This window comes from Lindgomyces ingoldianus (genome assembly GCF_010093535.1).
Source record: "Lindgomyces ingoldianus strain ATCC 200398 unplaced genomic scaffold BDR25scaffold_1, whole genome shotgun sequence".
NCBI classification, from domain to species: domain Eukaryota; kingdom Fungi; phylum Ascomycota; class Dothideomycetes; order Pleosporales; family Lindgomycetaceae; genus Lindgomyces; species Lindgomyces ingoldianus.
Window position 1 is genome coordinate 224,595 of NW_022985162.1, and position 19,079 is coordinate 243,673.

The 19,079-nt window shown below is 49.3% G+C and overlaps 9 protein-coding genes across 9 annotated transcripts; 5 read left to right on the forward strand and 4 right to left on the reverse strand.

The window, feature by feature from the left end:
- Positions 1-264: 264 nt before the first annotated feature.
- Positions 265-4,052, forward strand: BDR25DRAFT_249394 (uncharacterized protein; the record flags this gene model as incomplete). Its single annotated transcript, XM_033686015.1, has 4 exons — positions 265-436; positions 490-537; positions 602-665; positions 720-4,052. 4 exons carry the CDS (start codon positions 265-267, stop codon positions 3,859-3,861), a joined length of 3,426 nt encoding a protein of 1,141 aa, XP_033554275.1. The 3' UTR covers positions 3,862-4,052.
- A 1,207-nt stretch (positions 4,053-5,259) lies between these two features.
- Positions 5,260-5,802, reverse strand: BDR25DRAFT_338299 (uncharacterized protein; the record flags this gene model as incomplete). The annotated part of the gene is made up of 1 exon (XM_033693273.1): positions 5,260-5,802. The coding sequence occupies one exon, from the start codon at positions 5,800-5,802 to the stop codon at positions 5,260-5,262; it is 543 nt and encodes a 180-aa protein (XP_033554276.1).
- A 520-nt stretch (positions 5,803-6,322) lies between these two features.
- Positions 6,323-9,332, reverse strand: BDR25DRAFT_330240 (uncharacterized protein). The gene is made up of 5 exons (XM_033692514.1): positions 9,254-9,332; positions 9,103-9,201; positions 8,361-9,052; positions 8,073-8,312; positions 6,323-8,014 (listed from the first exon to the last, which is right to left on the reverse strand). Exons 1-5 carry the CDS (start codon positions 9,260-9,262, stop codon positions 6,394-6,396), a joined length of 2,661 nt encoding a protein of 886 aa, XP_033554277.1. The 5' UTR covers positions 9,263-9,332; the 3' UTR covers positions 6,323-6,393.
- Positions 9,333-10,341: 1,009 nt separating this feature from the next.
- Positions 10,342-10,797, forward strand: BDR25DRAFT_364246 (uncharacterized protein; the record flags this gene model as incomplete). Its single annotated transcript, XM_033696835.1, has 1 exon — positions 10,342-10,797. The coding sequence occupies exon 1, from the start codon at positions 10,381-10,383 to the stop codon at positions 10,795-10,797; it is 417 nt and encodes a 138-aa protein (XP_033554278.1). The 5' UTR covers positions 10,342-10,380.
- Positions 10,798-11,099: 302 nt separating this feature from the next.
- BDR25DRAFT_249401 (uncharacterized protein) lies at positions 11,100-12,491 on the reverse strand. The gene is made up of 3 exons (XM_033686016.1): positions 12,094-12,491; positions 11,926-12,041; positions 11,100-11,863 (listed from the first exon to the last, which is right to left on the reverse strand). The coding sequence occupies exons 1-3, from the start codon at positions 12,227-12,229 to the stop codon at positions 11,312-11,314; spliced, it is 804 nt and encodes a 267-aa protein (XP_033554279.1). The 5' UTR covers positions 12,230-12,491; the 3' UTR covers positions 11,100-11,311.
- A 229-nt stretch (positions 12,492-12,720) lies between these two features.
- Positions 12,721-14,103, reverse strand: BDR25DRAFT_249405 (exoribonuclease). Its single transcript, XM_033686017.1, has 3 exons — positions 13,914-14,103; positions 13,742-13,861; positions 12,721-13,679 (listed from the first exon to the last, which is right to left on the reverse strand). The coding sequence occupies exons 1-3, from the start codon at positions 14,075-14,077 to the stop codon at positions 13,085-13,087; spliced, it is 879 nt and encodes a 292-aa protein (XP_033554280.1). The 5' UTR covers positions 14,078-14,103; the 3' UTR covers positions 12,721-13,084.
- A 149-nt stretch (positions 14,104-14,252) lies between these two features.
- On the forward strand, positions 14,253-15,682 carry BDR25DRAFT_330241 (Cwf15/Cwc15 cell cycle control protein). Its single transcript, XM_033692515.1, has 6 exons — positions 14,253-14,333; positions 14,395-14,471; positions 14,522-14,897; positions 14,946-15,043; positions 15,094-15,208; positions 15,258-15,682. The coding sequence occupies exons 1-6, from the start codon at positions 14,301-14,303 to the stop codon at positions 15,273-15,275; spliced, it is 717 nt and encodes a 238-aa protein (XP_033554281.1). The 5' UTR covers positions 14,253-14,300; the 3' UTR covers positions 15,276-15,682.
- Positions 15,683-16,240: 558 nt separating this feature from the next.
- On the forward strand, positions 16,241-16,773 carry BDR25DRAFT_308370 (uncharacterized protein; the record flags this gene model as incomplete). Its single annotated transcript, XM_033691006.1, has 2 exons — positions 16,241-16,595; positions 16,655-16,773. 2 exons carry the CDS (start codon positions 16,241-16,243, stop codon positions 16,771-16,773), a joined length of 474 nt encoding a protein of 157 aa, XP_033554282.1.
- A 561-nt stretch (positions 16,774-17,334) lies between these two features.
- BDR25DRAFT_330242 (uncharacterized protein) lies at positions 17,335-19,044 on the forward strand (the record flags this gene model as incomplete). Its single annotated transcript, XM_033692516.1, has 1 exon — positions 17,335-19,044. One exon carries the CDS (start codon positions 17,335-17,337, stop codon positions 18,973-18,975), a length of 1,641 nt encoding a protein of 546 aa, XP_033554283.1. The 3' UTR covers positions 18,976-19,044.
- Positions 19,045-19,079: the final 35 nt, after the last annotated feature.

Genomic DNA, 19,079 nt, shown 5'->3' on the forward strand with positions numbered 1-19,079 from the left:
ATTGACTTCGTAGTATCAATGACATCTCAACATGATTTCACTACTTATCTGCTCATTCCACACGCAAATACCGCCATGATGCATGCAGGAGCCCGAAAATGCCATGTGGCTGATTATAATTGGCTGCGTGAAGACATCTTACTTTTGTGACACCCTCCCTAAGAACTTACGGCGACTTAGCAAGCAACTGCACACAAGAGCATGAGAGTCGATGTTCACGTATCTTCTTGGGTTCGCTCATTGAGATGCTGAGACGAAATAATCATGTACGCTCCGGTAGTCGTTGAGATTGTAACCTACTTCTACCCGGTTGGGAACACCTCCGCGGTTCATCTGACCCGAAATCTCCCAATTGAAGAACCTGCAGATATTCTGCTATTGGGCTGCGGCGACATACGCAGTATTCTGTTCACCTTCTACAACGATCAAGATCTCAGTCAGCGAGCGTCCTCAATCTGCATTTGGCCCGTTAACTAACACGTTGTGGAGTTCGACGGACCGATGTGACTTGCTGCGATATCGAAGCCGCAACTATTGGTATGGAATCTAATTATCCCCAGGATCTATGAAGACTCACACGGACTAATTACTTGTACGTTAGCGCGTAACATCCTACTCCTCAGCCTCATCTTGGATGATGAATATGGCGCCCTCAATTCGCAGCTGTGGAGCATCTATTATCATCTCTACCTAGATGATGCATCGCTGGAGCTCCTTAGTTCTCAAGCGTCTAAACTCTATTACCTCGCTACGTCATTGAAGAGCTGGCATGATGGCAAATATGGCGGGCGACTCAGATTTTGCGACAGCAGTACGATGAAGAGAGTAAGAGAGGTGTGGAATACCTACCGTGTCCCGGAATTCAACAGTAATAGGTATAAACGTTGGATCCAGCATGCTGATTCGGCTATTCAAAGAGCCATGAAGTCACGAAAGGCGCGCATGGGAGAGTCAACTATTTCCCTTTCTGGAATCCGATCTGCAGCTCCTGCTGGTATCAAAGCTATCACAGACGCCCCAACGCTTGGGCAGCATTTTTGGGATCACGGTACGACGGAGGAGAGACTTATAGGTGTATCAAAGGCAGACCATATCAACCCGATGTTTGTCACCGACTCGTCCACTCTCCACTATGGCACAGACCCGTTACTTGGGTTTCATCTGGCCACTGCCTACTCCCCACTACATAAGGAGTCCCCCTTACACTCCGAGTCAATGCGTAAGAAGAATTTGCCATTCAAGGTCGTTGAGGCCGCACGAGTGCAATTCGCAGCCTGGGCGAAGGCATTTCGACAGAGTTCAGCACAGGATACGACCCTCCGGTTCTTCGTAGGTGACGTGATTAGCTTCTCATATGCGCTTCAGCATGCAAACACTACGAGAATCAAACCCGCAAACATATATCGTGATTCGTATCACTGGGATCCGATCGTCCTGAACGGCTCCGATTACGCCGAAGCGGGCGCCGCGCCGCTACAATTCAACGTAATTGATACCTCTAATCTCATCGACCATGTCGGCTCCTTGAACCTGCTTGTTGCTGTCGCGCCATTGTTGAGCAACAATAGCTCTTCCAGTCTATACACTGAGAGTATGGTACAGCGAGAAGGGTCTCAGCAGGAATATATCAATAGCATAATGTGTGGGCATTTCCCGACAATTTCAACGCTGATGGGTCTGTTCCCTGTCGAGTACTGGGCCAATTCATCGCCATATTCTTTCGTTGACGACTTGCTCTTGGAATCAAACTATGGAACGGCTGATGACAGCTCCCAACTGAGACCGATGCACATCAAATTGACCTGGAGGCGAACAGCTGCGGGACCAACATCGCCGGCGTTGGACACTCAGGTCAGGCTGCACCTGGATAAGCTCGGGCTGGCTCGGATACTGCATAAAGTGTATCTCAACATGTTTCGGCACGAGAACGTCCAATTTCTGCTCTCTAATCTCAGTCCATGGTCTCTGTCAAACTACTTCATGCCGCGCTTCCATCGAGGCAGCTTCGCCCTCATTCTGCGCTTTGTGCGCAGTCGCGTTGAGACAGACTGGGATGGGATGATGGGCCATCTTCTGGACCTCATCGAGACCGAAACCACAGTCTTGATGGGCTTGAACTACATTCAAGAGCTATATCTATATCTGAAATTGTATGGTGTGCTGTCAGTGCCTACATTATCGTCATCGCCGATGCAATCGAACTCCCCTGGCGCTACCTCAGGAAGTCTGAGATACTGGAAGAATATTCCTCCCATATTATGTGCTACCTTGATCGTTCCGAGGGAGAAGATCAAAGTAATCACAAACGTCGACGCTACAGAGATCGGGAGTCCCATCATGCACTGCGTAATACAATCGTCTCCAAGCTACCAGTCCCAGAGATGGCAGAACATCTTCTCCGTGGTGCAGGTCTCCTTTGGCAACCTCTCCACAACTGGGATACGAAACACCGACTCATTCCAAGTCAGCATCATAGAAGACGAGCTCAGGTGGCGCGGTAGCTCCGCTCTCATTGTGTCGTTTCTGGTCCCGACCTGGATATTGCTGCTGGAGCCCCAAGCTGCCAAAATATCCTTTGGAATTCAAAGCACCCCAGCAGCTGCGCAAACTTTTTTGCGCACCCTTGGGCCAGAGATGACCATCTTCGAGACGACGTTGGAAAATGAAAGCAGCCTGTTTTTCTCCCAATTTCCACCAAACCAGAAGGACACTTCTTCTTTGCTACCTTTCCCAAGCCGTGAACATGAGGTTTCAACCATAGAAAAAGCTATTGTCAAAAGCAAAATCACCGCAAATATTGACTCTACTACAACGAAGATGACGTCTCTGGCTTGCCGTCTTCAGATACTCTCCGAGGATATCCAGAAAGCATTGCAAAGCGGCGGCTTGGTCCAGACAACCCAGACGTCTCCGTGTGGCTTCCTTGAGATCTTTGGTCCCAAGTCTATCCCAGTCGCCTTTCAATTTCCCTCGCCTGTGGTCAGAATGAATAGCAAGACCAGGATCGCTCGAAAGTCCTTGTACATCGAGGTCGAAGCACCGTTGGCCGAAGCGACTGTCTGGAAAACCTTCCCAGCACATCTCTATCCGGTCATCTTGGCTTCCAGCGCTCCGGTTGCATGGAATTGTTCGCGGCTGAACTTAGACCGCCTGCCAACTATTGACACTTCGAAGCTTGCAGAGATCGAGTGGCTCGTCACGCACGCCAGCGGAATGTTCAATACAAGAGAACGCCAGCTGAAGACCCAGCCGACAGCCACAAATGCCGAGCATGACGTTCGCTTCGCATTCAGGGACTCTCTGTTCTCGCTGTTCATGATTTTCACAGGGCTTCAGGGACGGAAATCAAATATGACTACCCTCCATAATCCTACTGGTGGCGGCGTGCACGCAATCATCCTCATCAGCAGTCTGAAACTCGATCTCAACAATCGTACGGTGGTCCTTGACTGCGCAGTGCTGTCTCTCACTGATCGACTCATGCCCCGACTGGGCCCGTTTCTTGGCGCATTTTCTGGACAAAAGGTTTGCCACATCAAGGTCGATGCTGACGAACTGCAACTGTGGAAGCAGAATCTACCTGCGATGGTGGAACGCTGTCGGTCATGGCCGCACCAAGCTCGCTGCGAGTATCGCGCTCAGTCGCGCATTCCTCTGTCGACAGAAAATGGTCAACCAGTTATCTGTTCTTGTGGAAGTGGTAAGGTGCCGGCGAATTTTATTATTGGAGTCCCACATTGGGAGTCGGTTTCACGGTACTTTGTGCGGGCTGCCATATCCCTGTGCTTCTCGACCGCGTTCTCAGAGCAGTTGTTTGATTTGAGTATTTTCAGGGAGAAGGTTCATTCCATGCCCGAGTGAGTTGACCACAAACGATATCGAGTCCGTAGCGAAGTCTGCGAAGCAGGACCAAAATTGTTTTGGAAGGCGACAGATCTCGACTGTCGCTCGGAGGAGGGGTCAAGCATTGGTCTCATGTTCGTGGTTGGGGTTGTCATTGGTGTTACCATCCAGAGCAGCAATGTGGCTGTTTAACGCATTAGCACCCGTCCAACAGCAAGGTACCACGCAATAAGCACAACGACGTTGATAGAAATTGCTAAGTGTTGTCGTAGGGGAATGCAGAGCGAAGAGGTCAGCATAAGTGAGGACTCTGCATAGAGCACAGACGTGTTCGCGGAGTTGTGCCCTAGGCAGTAAGATTTTACTGGTTTTGTTTTGGAGTACTGTTTGATGCCTGAAATCTCACTTGGGGTAAATCCATTAGTGTCTAATTAGATGGCAGAGGACAAGTGTCGAAAGCGGCAACAAGGGTAAGCGCCAGGCGACAGCGACCACAGATTTGGCCCGTATAAATGTTCTAGAGGTTTCCAAGCTGCGCCACCTCATGTTCAGGGCCAAGCTTGTAATTATGCTAATAGAGAGTCTTTGACCGATGCTTAGCGGCTTAGGTAAACAGCTCCGCACAAGCCATATCACGTGAAAGTTTCATCTCTCCCCTCTTCTGAGCTTCATATCCTTGAAACTACAAAAATTGAAGTTCTTATGCTGTCTTCAGACTTTGACATCGTCTTTATCAGTATAAGAACTTCAATTTTTGTACCTCATAAGTCGAAAATACGCCTTTGACTGCAATAAAGCAGGGGTAGACTTCGTGGATGAAAAAGAATGGCGCCATTGAATCGATCAGCAGGCACGCCAACATACGGTCGATCTTAATGTTATTAAGTGTCTAAGATAAGAGAACAGCTATAGAATAAGGTTTGGGAAATAGAAACTGTATACATCCGCGAATAAGAGACTAGGAGTACTTTGAAATATTATGTGGCTCGCCACGCCGGGTGGCTCGGCACACCGGGATAGATGTTATTTCTTTTCTTACACTATAAGGTCAAAGCCATTCTACTAGCGTCAATTCTCTAACTCTATTCTAGAACTACCCCTTTCTAGTCCAGAGCACTTAATTGGATGTTTCTAGTCCAGGGTGATTCTAACAGGCGGCGGGTCTTGTTTCTTCCCTAGCGATAGCTTATCATGCTGTCCGCGGGTGCTCTCACACCATTTCTCTGTCTCGTCGCACGCATCTTGATTCTAACACTTTACCCATTCTGTCAATTCTGAACACACTTTGAAAAGAACACAACTTCTCGTTTAACGCCGGGTTGCAAACACTTCCAATCATTACAAAGAATCAGCCGGCAGCAACAAGTATTAAATGCATTCTCTCAAGCTACCTAATCCTCTGCTAACCCCCTAAACTCACCTCAAAATCTCAACCCCACCTCTCACCACCTTATACTTCCCCCAAAACTCCGTCTCTCTCCTCAATGCCCCCTTCATCCTCTCTACCCCTTCCTCCCTCACCCCTATTCCCCCAACCCCGTCGACCGCAACCCTCAACCGACTCCCCTCCCCTTTCCCCAACAATACCCACTTCCTCTCTCTCTCTCCCCCAAAAACCCCTCTTGTCCTCTTCTCGCCCTCCCCCTCACCTATAACTTTCACCTGCTTCCCTATCTTCCTAACGCCCGCAGAATCACGAGGGGACGCCACCTCCCTCTTCCTCACACCCTCAAAACCGGGTTTAAGCGCACAATCTGCTCCTAGGCGCCCCTTAAGCCCGTTCAGGTTCCGAAGTCGTTTGCACGTGATCTTCCAAGCCAGTAGAGCCGAAACGAGGAGCTTGAAGCGAGCACGGAGAGGGTAGCTGCCGATATCTATGTCATTGGCCAGTTCGACGAGGGCGGGCTGGGAGATCGTGCCGCGATGGCGGTTGGTGGTGTTGGCGAAGGATGATGACATGGTAGTGAATTGCTATCCCGCAGTAATGAGATTGTGATTGGAGAGCGGGTTGACGCTGTATGGAAAAAATTATGATCATTCATCTCGAGGCTGTGAGATGGAAGGGTTGAGATGTCTAAGGAGCAAATGATTACAAGTGAGGGTGGGATTTTAAAGATGGGAGTGGAAAGGGCATCTATTGTAAGAGAGGTACAATAGGGGCGAAAAGGAAAATACTATACTCCGTGGGCTCAGGCTTATTTTGCTGTTGTCTGGCTATTCAAATTGCTATTGTGAGTCTGGTGAGCAAGAGAGGGTTGAATGAACGTGCGAATATGTTATCTTAACGCGAGGAACACAATACTACTATCTAGCTATTCGGACTTGTATTGTGAGGGCAAGGTAAGACGGGCAAGTAAAGAGTGCACATAAAGATTGTTGCTCTCACGAAGATATATTCACCTCTACTCCTCAGTTTCACTGATAGATAGAACAACAAGCACGAGCGTCATAGGATAGAAAGGTGATGGACGGGTTCATTGAAACGGGTATATCCCTCCAACAACTATGCTATAAACACTATTGGTGCCATGTCTGCATCCTGCGCACACGTCATGCAAATCTCACCTCGGAGAACAAGCTCGCTCTGACTTGCATCAAAGCCACGACCTCGAGTACAAATTCTTGCAAGATAACCACATTCGTAATAATATGGCCTAGACTCGCTTCCCTGATATCATCCTTCATCTCAGCCTCCATGTCACCGCCTTCAACCGGCTCTTTAGGTGGCGGCTGATACTTTGACAACATGACTTCTACGGTCTGTGAATCTGCTGGTTGACGGAAGCGTATGCGCCGTTTGAGCACATCCGAATTCGCGACTTCAGCTAGATTGCTAAAGACATCTGCCATGAGGGTGGACTGACGGTTGGCAGCTCGCGGTGCAGGTAACGGCGACATCCCACGTGAAGGCGATCCAACTAACGTCTGCCCTCCGAACTTCGACGGCGCCGGAGAGGCAGTAGGCGTGTGTCTGAGATCAAGACCTTCCTTCCTTCCTCTTGGGGACTGGGTCCGCGATGGGGTGCCTGCGCTCTCAAGCACATGTTTCGGGACCTGTGGGGTCCACGATCCAGCAGGCAACTCTGTAGAGGGGCGAGTTGATTTGATCTGTGGAGTTGACTTGATAGCTTCGGAAATTTCTTCATGGACGTGGAATGCTTGCTTTCGGTTCGTGACATGTTCATCAAAATCTTGGATGTCGGCGCGGAGGGCTTCGACTTGGCCTTGGAGCGATTGTAGGCAAGCGAGCAAGGGAGGTGTAGCAGAAGAATTCCATCTCGGCTGTCGGTTTGCTTTCCACATATCTCGCAGATTCTCAGTCGAGAATTCTTCGGGCACTGGCTCGGCAGCCTGGAAGTGGTAATTGGAGGGCTCAACCGAAATCCAGCCTTCCAGTCTGAGTTGGGAGCAAGCACCAAGGGTGATGATAGTTTCTGTGAGTCCCAGGTTGGTTTCGACGTCATTCGTCAAAAACCGCAGTAGTAGATCAAGGAGTGACCTAAATAGCGGATCTTCAGGAATAAGGTAGTGCGGTCCAACATCTCGAGGACTTATTTCTGACTCAAAAAATTCTAGCCTGTGAGAAGGCGAGACTGGCAAGGCGAGAGCTTTGAGGGAACACGGATGACTCTCGAGCAAGCTCATCTTATCTTTTAAATGACTGTTATATGCGTCATCTACGCCAGCTTCACCTGCAAGACCGACAGCTAGGCTAAGATATGTCGCCAGCTCGGTATTTAACGCACCAACGGTTCGATTGGGTTCTTTGTGGTGAGCGTCGATGATTTTGATTAGGGATCCAAGCGCGTAACCGTGATTCTTGCCGAGAATGACGGTGGTGAGTTTTAGCGCTGCGATCACGGTCTGGGGATTCCGCGATTCCGTGCTACTCAAAACGAGGTCGACTAAGTTGAATAGCGAGGGGTTCATGCGGTCATCTTCTTTTTCTGGCGCACCGAGCAGCATTAGAGATTGTCGCCGTTTGATGGCTGCTGGGGATCGAGGAGTACGCGGAGAGGAAGGTGTGTAATCTGGGAGTGCAAGAAGATAGTGAAGGATCATATGGACAAGCTCGGGGTGGTCTAGCGCATCGAGTATGCGCCGTAGATATGTAAGGACCGCCACAGCAGAGCCACCGTCGACGTCAGAAGACTCCAATAGCGAGGGATACCTGTCATGAGCTCAGCACTGAGTAACGGTACACGGATAAGATAGGAATTTTAACTAACAGTAATTGTTGAAGAAATAGAACTTGGAAGTGGTCTATCAAGGTGTGTCGGACTTCGGTCGATCCGCAATGCTCAAGCACATCTTGCCAGAAAGTGAGGTAGGAAAGGAAGGTCTCTAGGTGAACCTGAAAGTCAGGGGAGAAGAGACTATCGGCTTGTGGGTTTGATTGCATCTCCACATAGTCCGAGAGGCTCAGTATCAGGGGCAGGTCTTTCCGCGGGTGCAGGATAGACAACTTTCTAGGAATCGTGAGTGAAAGGGCTGAGAACGGGGGTTTAGTGCCAGACCTGCTGAGCTGACTATATAGCGCTCCAAGGCCGGTAGCCATGAGCGTTGGAAGATCACTGTTCACTATCCATTGCTCCAAGGCATGCGATTTCGATGAAGAATCGAATATGTAGAGCAGTCCGGTCCTTGCAAAATCTCCAATGCGACCTTCATGATGTACGTGGTCGATGAGCTGGTAGCACAGTGGGAAGTCCTCCTTCTGCGTTATGCCCGCAAAGTCTACCTTTTGATTTACGAGGCGACCGTTTGAATCCGCAGCATGGGTCGTGAACCAGACGGGCAGTATCTCCGGCTGCAACCTGATCTTTGCCGCGATGCCAAATAGCAGCTCCACGATGTCAGCTTCTATGTCCTCGCCAACACCCATGCTCCCTGCGCCAATTGTTCGACCGATGAAGTTCATGAGGGATGCGGCGAATACATCATTTTCGAGAAAGTCCTCCTCCTCGCTGTCGATGAGCGCTGCGTAGAAGCCGACTCCGTCCCTGACCACGTGCTCATCGTGCGACGTCGCTGCAATCTTAGAGACTGCCGTATAGATTTGCTGGGAGGCCGCGAAGTTGAGGCAGAGGTGAGGCGCCGGGGATCGCGACTCATCGTTCAAGGTCGTGGTGAGGAACTGGAAACCGCGAGAGATGTCTCCACAGGCCTCCCCATCGTTCGAGAGGGAGTGTGTCTTGTGCCATATTTGCTGTGCCCGAAGTTAGCACAAATCTCCTCTTCTATGCAAGGCATTCGCACCAATATCTGGTTGTATTTCTGTTTGAAGCGTACCAGACGCTGTTGGGGGTTGTTGGTGGCGGCCTGCTTCTTCTGGGACCCGCCGAGCAATCTCGTCCACTATACACCAAGTCAGCTTGACATGTTTCCTTTTGCGCGCGCGATATCATACAAAGTCCATGCCGACTACGGATCGCCCATCATTCGGGCGGGGTCTCGTTGCGGAATGAGATGCGGTCGACGCGTTTGTCGGGTCTGCGGAGGTGGTGCGGACCCCCGAAACATGCTGTGTTCCAAGATGGGGAGTCACGATTGGTAGCGCATTCTCGAGGGCACAACAGAACAGAATTATTTAGTAATGTTTTGAAATATTAGGGACAGGAAATAGTCTGTTGGTATATTCTAATGTCAACTCCTATCCAACACGAACCGGCGTGCGGAACGCACCCACTTCCTATTAGTGTAACATCTTCCATAGTTGCCAGAAGGAGAGTCCAGCAGGCAAAAGACAGCTCAATACGAGAATCGGTGTCCGCGAAGGATGTTAAAATTACGACCGTGGACCAACTTTGCTATCGAATTTCCGTCTACGCGAAATGCAAGCTTGATACTTGCATCATGTGTCTACTGCTCCCTCTGCTTGCAATTAATACACAAATTACATTCCTCGAGCTAGCGCATCATTGGCTACTCCTCTGAAAAGTATTATTGCCCTGTGTTGCTCGTGGCGCGAGTTTTAGTATTTAGTCGTTGAGCAGGCCTGACTGAGCGATTTAAAACACTAAGTTACTTAAACTACCTTTGTACTGCATCATCACTAACATTGTAACTGATACCTTGACCTTGTCCGCGGTACACTGCCACAGTAGCGTACAGCCGACAGGCTGAGCCTACCCGGACTATTGTAGAACCAGAGCGAGTGCCAGCAGCCTATTTTGAAACGCTCCATTACTACATTTTGGCAAGGCTCGTGCAGAAACCACAAGAACTCCAGCCAGGTCACTAACACTTGCATTGTTAGTGAATTCTACACATTGCCAGTCGAATAACGTGGGTTTCGAACAAGAGATGAGAGTCCAGGTTGTGCGTTGCTAAAATTAATAACCTTAAACAAGAGACTCTGGGAATCACATATTTCCATACCGGATGTGAACCCCCACCGCCGCCACCACCTCATCATCTCGAAGCTGGACCGTCACACATTGAACAACCCAGGAACGGTGTCACAGCTCTGCGGACCCATGCGCATGCCGTTGTAGTTATATCGCTACACTTGCCCCTTTTGATAAGCATTGCATCATGGATAGTCTTTCCAGCGCGGCAAGCGTCATTGCTATCATTGACATATCCGCTAAAATTACCTTGCTCTATTTCAAGTATTCAGTCGCCGTGAAGGATGCGAAGAAGGACATTGAATGCAGTAAAAGGACAATTGCTCATATCACGGGCCTTGTTAAGAAGATCAAGCAGCTATCGGACGGACGAGACAAAGCACGGCTTTCTACCACTTGCGGGTTATCTGGGTCACTCAAGGGATATTTTCAAGGGCTAAAAGAGGTAAAGGAACAGCTAGAGCCGGGGGAGTGTCACAAAGCCATGAGCCGGCTCGGACCGGGCACTCTTAAGATGGTCATTTACGAGCAAGCAGGTCGAAAATATCGTTTCTGGACTAGAAAGATACGAGCAGACCTTTGCCCTCCGCTCCAAGTTGATTAGAACGGAATCTAAAATAGCAAGCCTCAATCGCTGTAATTATCTAGTATAAATTCCACAATATATATAAAGATAAGCTAATCTAAAAGTATATAGCATGTATATTCCTATAACGTCGTGTTGGTATGTTTGAGGTGGTGAAGAAGACAGGGTGGATGGACGTTATGTGGATAGCTTGTCGTGCGGGTGATAGACAATGCAAGTATCGAGCTCACATTTTGCACACACACAAGAATCAGGTATTTAAGCAGCTCAACAATCCTAATTTTGAGTTGACTGAACAGATAGAGTCTAATTTTGCTGCCAAAAATTATTCTACATATTAGCCTCCCCTTCCAGAAGCTATGAAAAATGGTGTGCGCAAAGTAGGTTGGGGGTTTCTTGGTACCAGGGCCCTGTCTGGTCTAGGATCGGGGTTACTACACAGCATAATTAGGAAAGAAACTCATAGGCATTAAAAGGTAAAAGTTCACTGCCCCGACGAATCTCGACCTCTCTCGCACATCTGCACTGAAATCTACGACTTCTTGCCATTCAAATGCCATTCCATGAGCTTCTGGAAGACTCCCTTGCCACCTGTCTCAATCACATCGCCGTGGCAGGGGATGATTCGATCGAAATCCCACTTGTCGATCTTGGAGACTGAGGCGCCATAGCCAGCCCTATCCCCGCTACTAATAGCATACCAGATGAAGCGCTTCTGCCCATTTCCGGTCGTACTTGTGAGGGAGCCGAACAGCTTCGTTAAAATCCCGGTTGCTGCGCTGACGCCTGTCTTGCTAAATTGCTCAGTGGCGGGGTAGTTGAATATCAAATCCGCCTGTATAAGCGTCTTCGTTGGTTTGTGGTTGAATACAAGCTCCTTGTTCGGGTGCGCATAAACATATTCGTACTCGAATTCAGCGTCGAATTCAGGATCGATTGACGGGAGTGGCTGCTTTGCTTTAAAGATATAGCTGAATGGCACATTCTCATTTTTCTGCTTTGTACGTTTCTCGGGGAGCCCCTCAGGACCGATGACTTTTGCAGAGGGGTAGGCGGCGTGCCATGGGCCGAGGAATATGTGATGCTGGTTGTGTTAGCTACGTTACTACTGTACATGAGAAAAAGTATGCGATTGAGCGTGCTTACTTCGGCATCTAAGGCAGTAATGTACTTCACTTCTCCCAATTTTTCAACTGTAGCTTTCACTTCATCCGTCAATGAGGTAGGTGAGAAGACCGCCAGAGCTCCGGATCGTAGGCGCACTGTCAATACTGTCAGCACTTAGAATTCGGCTTGATTCTAGAATTCTCCCACCAACAGTTCCTCTTCCACCAACCTTTATCTTACCAAACCGCAGGAATGGAGATGAAAAGGTCGTGATCGCGTTGGGCACAACTTCTCGGATGACCATAACTTTGGCCGGATCATACGGAACTAAGTTGGACGACATGCCGGAGCTGTACTCAGGTGAATCTGAGGGGGAGGGGAGATGAGGGGAGTGTTTTTCTTTTCTCGAAATTCCAGAAAGTAGATCTAAGACGTCAAGCTTGGAATTTAACGGAAGCCCAAAGGAACAATGACGTATTGGCAGAAGTGTGCGGGTATCTCGATTTCTGTTTAAACAATTTTTTGGATGGGAGAACACTCCGTTTAAATGCTTCACATTCTTCGGCCGAATCTACATACATATCCTCGTTTGCTTCGGCCTTGAGTTTTATGTGTTGTTGTGAAAGGATCGCTGTGCTGGAGAAATCAAATACTTTGACCGAGGCTTGATCAATGGTGTTTGATTCGACACCCTAATGCATTGTCAGCACCCAACCCAGGCACATCATCCAGTCAGCCTGTCGCAAGTGAGCGGAAACTATGTGGTCAAAGCTCGATGAAATTCAAATATCTATTTGAGCTCCGCAGATAGCTTGTGATGAAGAAGGAAACTACTTTTGTCGGTAAGTTATGATGATTAATTCAGCCACAATCGTTCCTTCACGTATCATGACTTCCAGGCTACATATTGCGCACCAACAGCCTTGTGTCCGTACTCCGTCCCTAGAGCATTTTTGTCCGTCACGAAGGCGGAACTCATCATCCAAGCCCTCCAATCCCGGACCCGAGGAAACGCATGCATAGGCATGGTAGATGAGACATACGCAGTAGTCGGCGACTTGAGGGAGCCCGTGTGTGACGCGATGAAGCCCAGTCTTTATGCTGCAACAGCGACCAAGGCCAAGTTCGACGTCTTGTACTACTGTCCGGGTGCTTTGATGAAAGCGTGATTCTGGCAAACGATTCTTGTATGCACCCGTCACCTGGCATTTTCGGCACTAAGCTCAGCCATCAAGCCTCCGACATCCCTCTTCTTCGCGTCCTCGTTGAGCCTCTTCTGAATAAATGCACTCATGTCCTTGACCTTCCCAAGAGCTACGTTTATATAATTTAAAATGGCAAGCGGATCGACCGTTGCTCCTCCGTATTTGGCGACCTGGCACACCTCTCCGTGCCTATTCATCGTGACAATCACTTCTCCTTGTCGGACCTGCTCTTCTGCAAGATTTGCATCTACCAGGAAGATCTCTCCATCTTCGTAGTATGAGAAGGTTACGCAAAGCGGTTGGTGAAGGATTGACAAGGGTATAGGTTCCCGCTCCCGGACACTGAGCACGGTTGCCTTCTCGCCTTCTACTAGGACATCTGGTCTACGGAAATGTTGTAATGCAGCCATGACAGCGATACATGATGCATCAATTAGCCCTCCATCATGATCTACAATATGGACGTCGGCTCGAAGCGCGAAGCACTTGATACCGGCAATAATACAGAGAGATTCGGTGTCGAGGGCGTTCGAACGTCGTATTGCTTTCTCAAGAATGCGGGAAAGGATGACTTCGGCATCTGTGGGTCTGTATGCTCAGTTAGGTGCTTCTGGTGAAGCACAGTTGGGGAGAAGTCAAGGAAGTCGTACCGGCCGACCTCGAAGGCTGGCGACGCCATTGGAGAGAATTCGGTAATGATCTGGAAGATGCCATCAAACTTGCGCTCTGGAAGCGGTGTAGTCACATCAACAGAAATTCTCGCAATAACCCTAGTATATTGTTAGCGAAGCATCTGCATAGTCTTGAAGCGCTTTCACTGACCTCGTTTTTCCGAGCTGGACATCTACGACGCCATACTCCTCTCCAAAGGATAGCTCTAGAGGGCGAAATGCATCGAAAGCGCGTCCATCGAGCCGAATGTTCTCTTGGAGGGCCTGTCGGATGAACTCGCGCTCGTTGACCGAAATTTCGGCTTCTCGAGGCATTGTGGGACTAAAAAACTAAGGATCAATTTGAGTCGTATGGAACACGAGGATCAAAGCCTTGCGTTTCCTGGAAATGCGGCGGAGTCGGAGAAACATCATCGCCGGCCTTGGCACTTGGCATATATTTCCCAAGCTTCGACCAGTATCTCAGATAATCTCTTCGTCAATCCAATAATCACATCGTTCACTCCCTCTCGAGAAATCTCCAAACCTTGCTAGCAACATGACCACCGCTCATAGGCCAACTTTTGACCCCGTAAGCTCCCCTAACTCAATTAAATATCTAGCTGAAATGTACACAACTAATGAGGATGTAGGCTAGAGGTAAGGAAGCCGCGCGCGGCCCTGCCTATCACCAGCGCCTTCTTCCCGCTCACACGTATCTCAAACTAAGGTAATAACCTATCCGACGTCCCCAACGAACGACAATTAATATAGTCGCAGGCAGACGGGGCAAGGAGGCGATGCGGACAAGCACAACCAACGTGATCTCCGGGCGGAGCTTCTCGAGGCCGAACGTAGATATTATGCGAAGAAGAATGGCACTCCGCTACCGCCACTTGAGGCGAATTCCACCACAGATGGTGCCTCGGGCGAGAAACGCTTACATGAGGCGCTCGAAGAAGACTTAAGTGACTCAGAAGAAGCTAGGGAGAAGCGGAGGCGCATAGCAGTCATCGAACAATATTACGAAGTCGATAAGAGCGACAGCGAGAGTAGTGAGAGCAGTGAAAGTGAGGATGAAGAGGAGGAGACAACTGCTCTCATGCGTGAGCTCGAAAAGATCAAGAAGGAGCGCGCCGAGAAGAAGGCGAAGGAGGTAATGATTGAAGCCCTCGGAAATCTGACGGCGCTAACTTTGTGTCAGGATGCCGAACGTGCAGAGAAAGAGCAAGAAGACCGCGAAATAAACATTGCGAAAGGCAATCCACTCCTAAACCCACATGACTTCACCATGAAGCGACGGTATGTCGCCCTCCTCCCATTTAACAAAATTTGGCTAATGATAGGCATAGTTGGGATGATGATGTCGTGTTCAAAAACCAAGCTCGTGGCACCGAAGACAAGAAGAATAAACGGAAAGAATATGTCAACGACATGCTGCGTTCGGACTTTCATAAGAAGTTCATGGTATGATCTCATAGCTGGCACAATTTACATAAACTAACGATCGGCGTAGGCTCGGTATATGAAGTGAATTCAAATATGCTTTGAACTCCATTTCACATCTTAGATTCACAGAAAGAGCCCGTTGATGGCAAGATATTCCATGAACGCGCCAAATTTTCGATCAAAGTACCCCACCTAGCGTGCACTATGCCACGCTCTTAGAGTGTACTTCGAGTGAGAGGACTGCGGCCGATATGGGAGGCTAAAGATCTGCGGTAGGGTAGATTTTCCCGATGATATCAATCCCGAATAATGGCATTCTCACCCTGCATCTCTGGCGTAGGTGGTACCTTGGTGTTAGGGATTTTTTCGACCTCAAGTGGTTTGAACTGGATAACGTGGGATACCCCAGAGTTTAGAGGGGTGGGAGAATGAGTGGCGCAGGTAAGGTCTTATCTCGATCAGCAACACTTAACCCGTTGGGGCTCAAACCCCATCACCTCAACCACAACTCAAACCAATCATATTAATTTGTTCGAAATTTGAAGTAAATCTTTGACGCCCCATACTGTTAGTGTCACTTTTGCACTCGTAAATCTGTAATTCTACAGTCTTGTGGAGTTGGAAATTAATACTTAACAAACATTGTTCAGAAAGGTACAGTTCCTCCAAGACGGCTTTTCGCCTACGTCCTTGCTTCCTTTAGCTAGGGCTCTATTTCTACTCGAGGGTACAAGGCTTTGCCAACTAAGTTTCATTCCCACCAAGGCGAACTGGAACCCGTGTCCGCAAGGGACTGGCGATGATCTACGTGGGAGCGCCAACTTTATCAAGCCGTGTGACGACATACGACTTGAACTTATTCATTGTCGCTACTTGTCTGCTTTAGGATGTCTAATAATCTATGATGGAAGTAATACAAATACGAGGGTCCCTTTTCTATGCGCAATCCTCGCTGGATCTTCAATCTATGCTCAAAACATCACAAGTCTTTCTTCCTCTAGTCTTCATCCATATTTCTGAAGTGAATGTTATCTCCTTCTCTAAATCGCAATGTCAGACACATATGGCAGCGGTACGGTTGGTGGCGTAGGCTTCGGCAACAAGATGTCTGCGGACCCTGACCCAAACCACCCAGAGCTTTCTGAACAACACACCACTACCCGCTTCGGCCGCAACGATTTCCACGCCTACTCTGGTGGCCACGAAACCTACGGCTCCGGTGCCGTTGGTGGTGCGGGATTCGGCAACAAGACAGCTCCCGAGAGTGAAGACTATGACAACAGCAATATCAGGTTTGGCAGTCATGGAGAAACGAAGCCGTATAGTGGACATACGGAACATGGGAGTGGGACGACGGGCGGGGCTGGGTATGGGAATAAGACAGGGGTTTTTAAGACGAGGAATGGTAGGTTTTTTACTTTGCGTAGCTCCTTAGAGATAGGGGTTTAAACTAATGATGTGTAGATTCGACGCTAGGCAAGTTGATGGAGAAGGTTGGACACGTTACGCATAATGAGAATCTGGCGGAGAAGGGGCGCGCGAAGAGAGAGGTGCAAGGGTTTGGACAAAGCGAGGAAATGTGAGCAGGCTCTGGAGAACATCTTCGGCTAGTGCTTGGAACCTTCAGTTTGCATTGTTCGAGAAACTACCTCTATATTATACTAAAATGAATCAGTGAAGTGTTTGACACTTGCTGATATAGCTAGCTCTATGTATTTGGTCGCTCATTGTCCTTTCCTTCATACTATCACGCTGGTACAAAGTCTTTTGCAATGGACACCATCCTTTCCAACCAACTCTTAGTCTTGGCAGCCTATTCGAAGATCCCCCTCAAAACCTTCATCGTTGGAAAGATGACGACGGTGTTGCAGGACCATCGAATCGCCCACCAATCATATTTGCTCACTTCTCTTATTGGTCCGCGCAGAGCGAGATCACATGCACTCGTATTCAGCCCAATGTGCCTGAATCGCGACCATTAAATCTTAATCCAGCCGCTGCACCAGGAACCCCTGACAACGGACTTTTGAGACCCTGTGCCACACCCAGCACGACCTATTCCCCAGCTTAGTGCACATTTTCATTCCCTCCACCTCCACCTCCTCTCCCACTTCCTCAATGCCTCCAGGGCTCACACGACCACCATGGTCTCCGCCGTGGATATCATCACCTACATCGGTATCCCACTCGCAGTCCTCGGCGTCCTCCCCACAATCTACACGTGTCTAAAATCCTTCTTCACACTTCGCGAAATCACGAAGACGTTGCATAGAAATGGGGTCATCGCGATTACGCGCAGCGCCCTGCTTTCCGGGATCGTCGAGATTGAGATTCCGCGGAGGAGTATTATTCCCCTCGACCGCGGCGACCCGAAGTACTTTGCACTGAATGCCAGGCCGTCGAGTCTGAAGGGCGGGACATGGACGTTGTTCAATTGGAAAGAAATGGTTATTGGGGTTAAGAGTTATAGATTACAGTATCATGACGAGCTTTTGCAACCGCAGGCAGAGATTGAGTTTGAAGCGCTGATAGCTTTCTTGTTGGATAGAGGCGCTGTGCCAAGTAAAGAAGGATGGGCGGATCTGAGAGGGGCCGGGTTGTGGACACCTGCAGGGACGAAGTTGTTGCTGAGTCCGGTGTCAGGAGAAGAAGTGTTAAGTGTGGCAATGAGTGATGATTCGGATGGGATACTGAGCTTGAGCTTGAATTGGCGCAGGGAGTGGGATCGAAGGAGCGCGGACAGTTTACCGCCATACTGGACGAGGGTAAATCCTCCCTCTGTGAAGGACGTAGATGTGCTGGCGAAGCTTAATGAGATGGAGGCACCGCAGCAGGACGGGAAGAAAGAGGTGGATAAGAAGGGCGGATTTCTGGACGATGACAGCGCTGCGAGTGCTGTAAATGTAGGATCGAATTCCGCGGTAAGAGTTCGAATCGGCTCTGCCGGTATCCAGGAAGCATATGGAGAGGATGACGCAAAGCGAAAGTTGACTCTTCTCCACCTCCGCCCACCATCATCATCTCACGACCCCACTGCCGGTTTCTGGTTCTGTTGCGCCGCGACCGCATACGAAGCCCCCCAAGGCGGCCTCTGGAGCTTCTCCATCCCAGAAGACGTCCTCTCATTCGTACGCCAGGACACCGTACCATGCGGCGTCATGGTTCTCCTTGGCACGATGACCGACGACGAAGTCCCCACCTGGCGCACACCCTACGACTACAAAGCCGAGCAGTTCGAAAAACATGTTAAGTTTATGGACCAAAGCCGACGAATGCAAGAAGAAAGCCGCATGCCACCAGAGCAGCGTGCTGCTGCGCAAAAGAAGCGTATGGAGCAGGACGCCATCGATTTCCACAACGAAGCTCGTCGCCGCCGCATGAAAGAAGAACAGCGTCGAGAATCTGAAATCCTAGAAGCTATGCAGAGCCAGAAGCTTCCGATAGCTATCGTCGCTGAGGCAAACCGTAAATGGATGGTCCAAAAATTCTCCCTCTCTGAAGAAATTCCTATCCTCTCCCTCGTCGAACAAACGATGTTTGGTATGGTGCAAGACAGTTCCTTTGCTAAACGTATATCGATCATGTTGGATCTATGGAAGAGTTGGGGGCAGTCGGGCGGGATGACGAAAGGGCATTATTTGGCGATTAAAGAGGACCAGGTCACTTTCGCGTTGGCGAGTTTTGTGTTGTTCGTGATTCGGAGTATGGTTAGTGAGCCAATGGGGAGTGTGGCTGGGGATTTACAGGAGTGCTTGAGGATCTGGAAGAAGGCTCGGCTGGGATGAGTGTGTTGGGTATGGTGAATGATACCGGCGTTGGCATGAGCATTCTTCACGATGGCGGGTGGATTGGGGTCGTTGAAGTTAATTTTTTTAGCTTGGGAAAGATG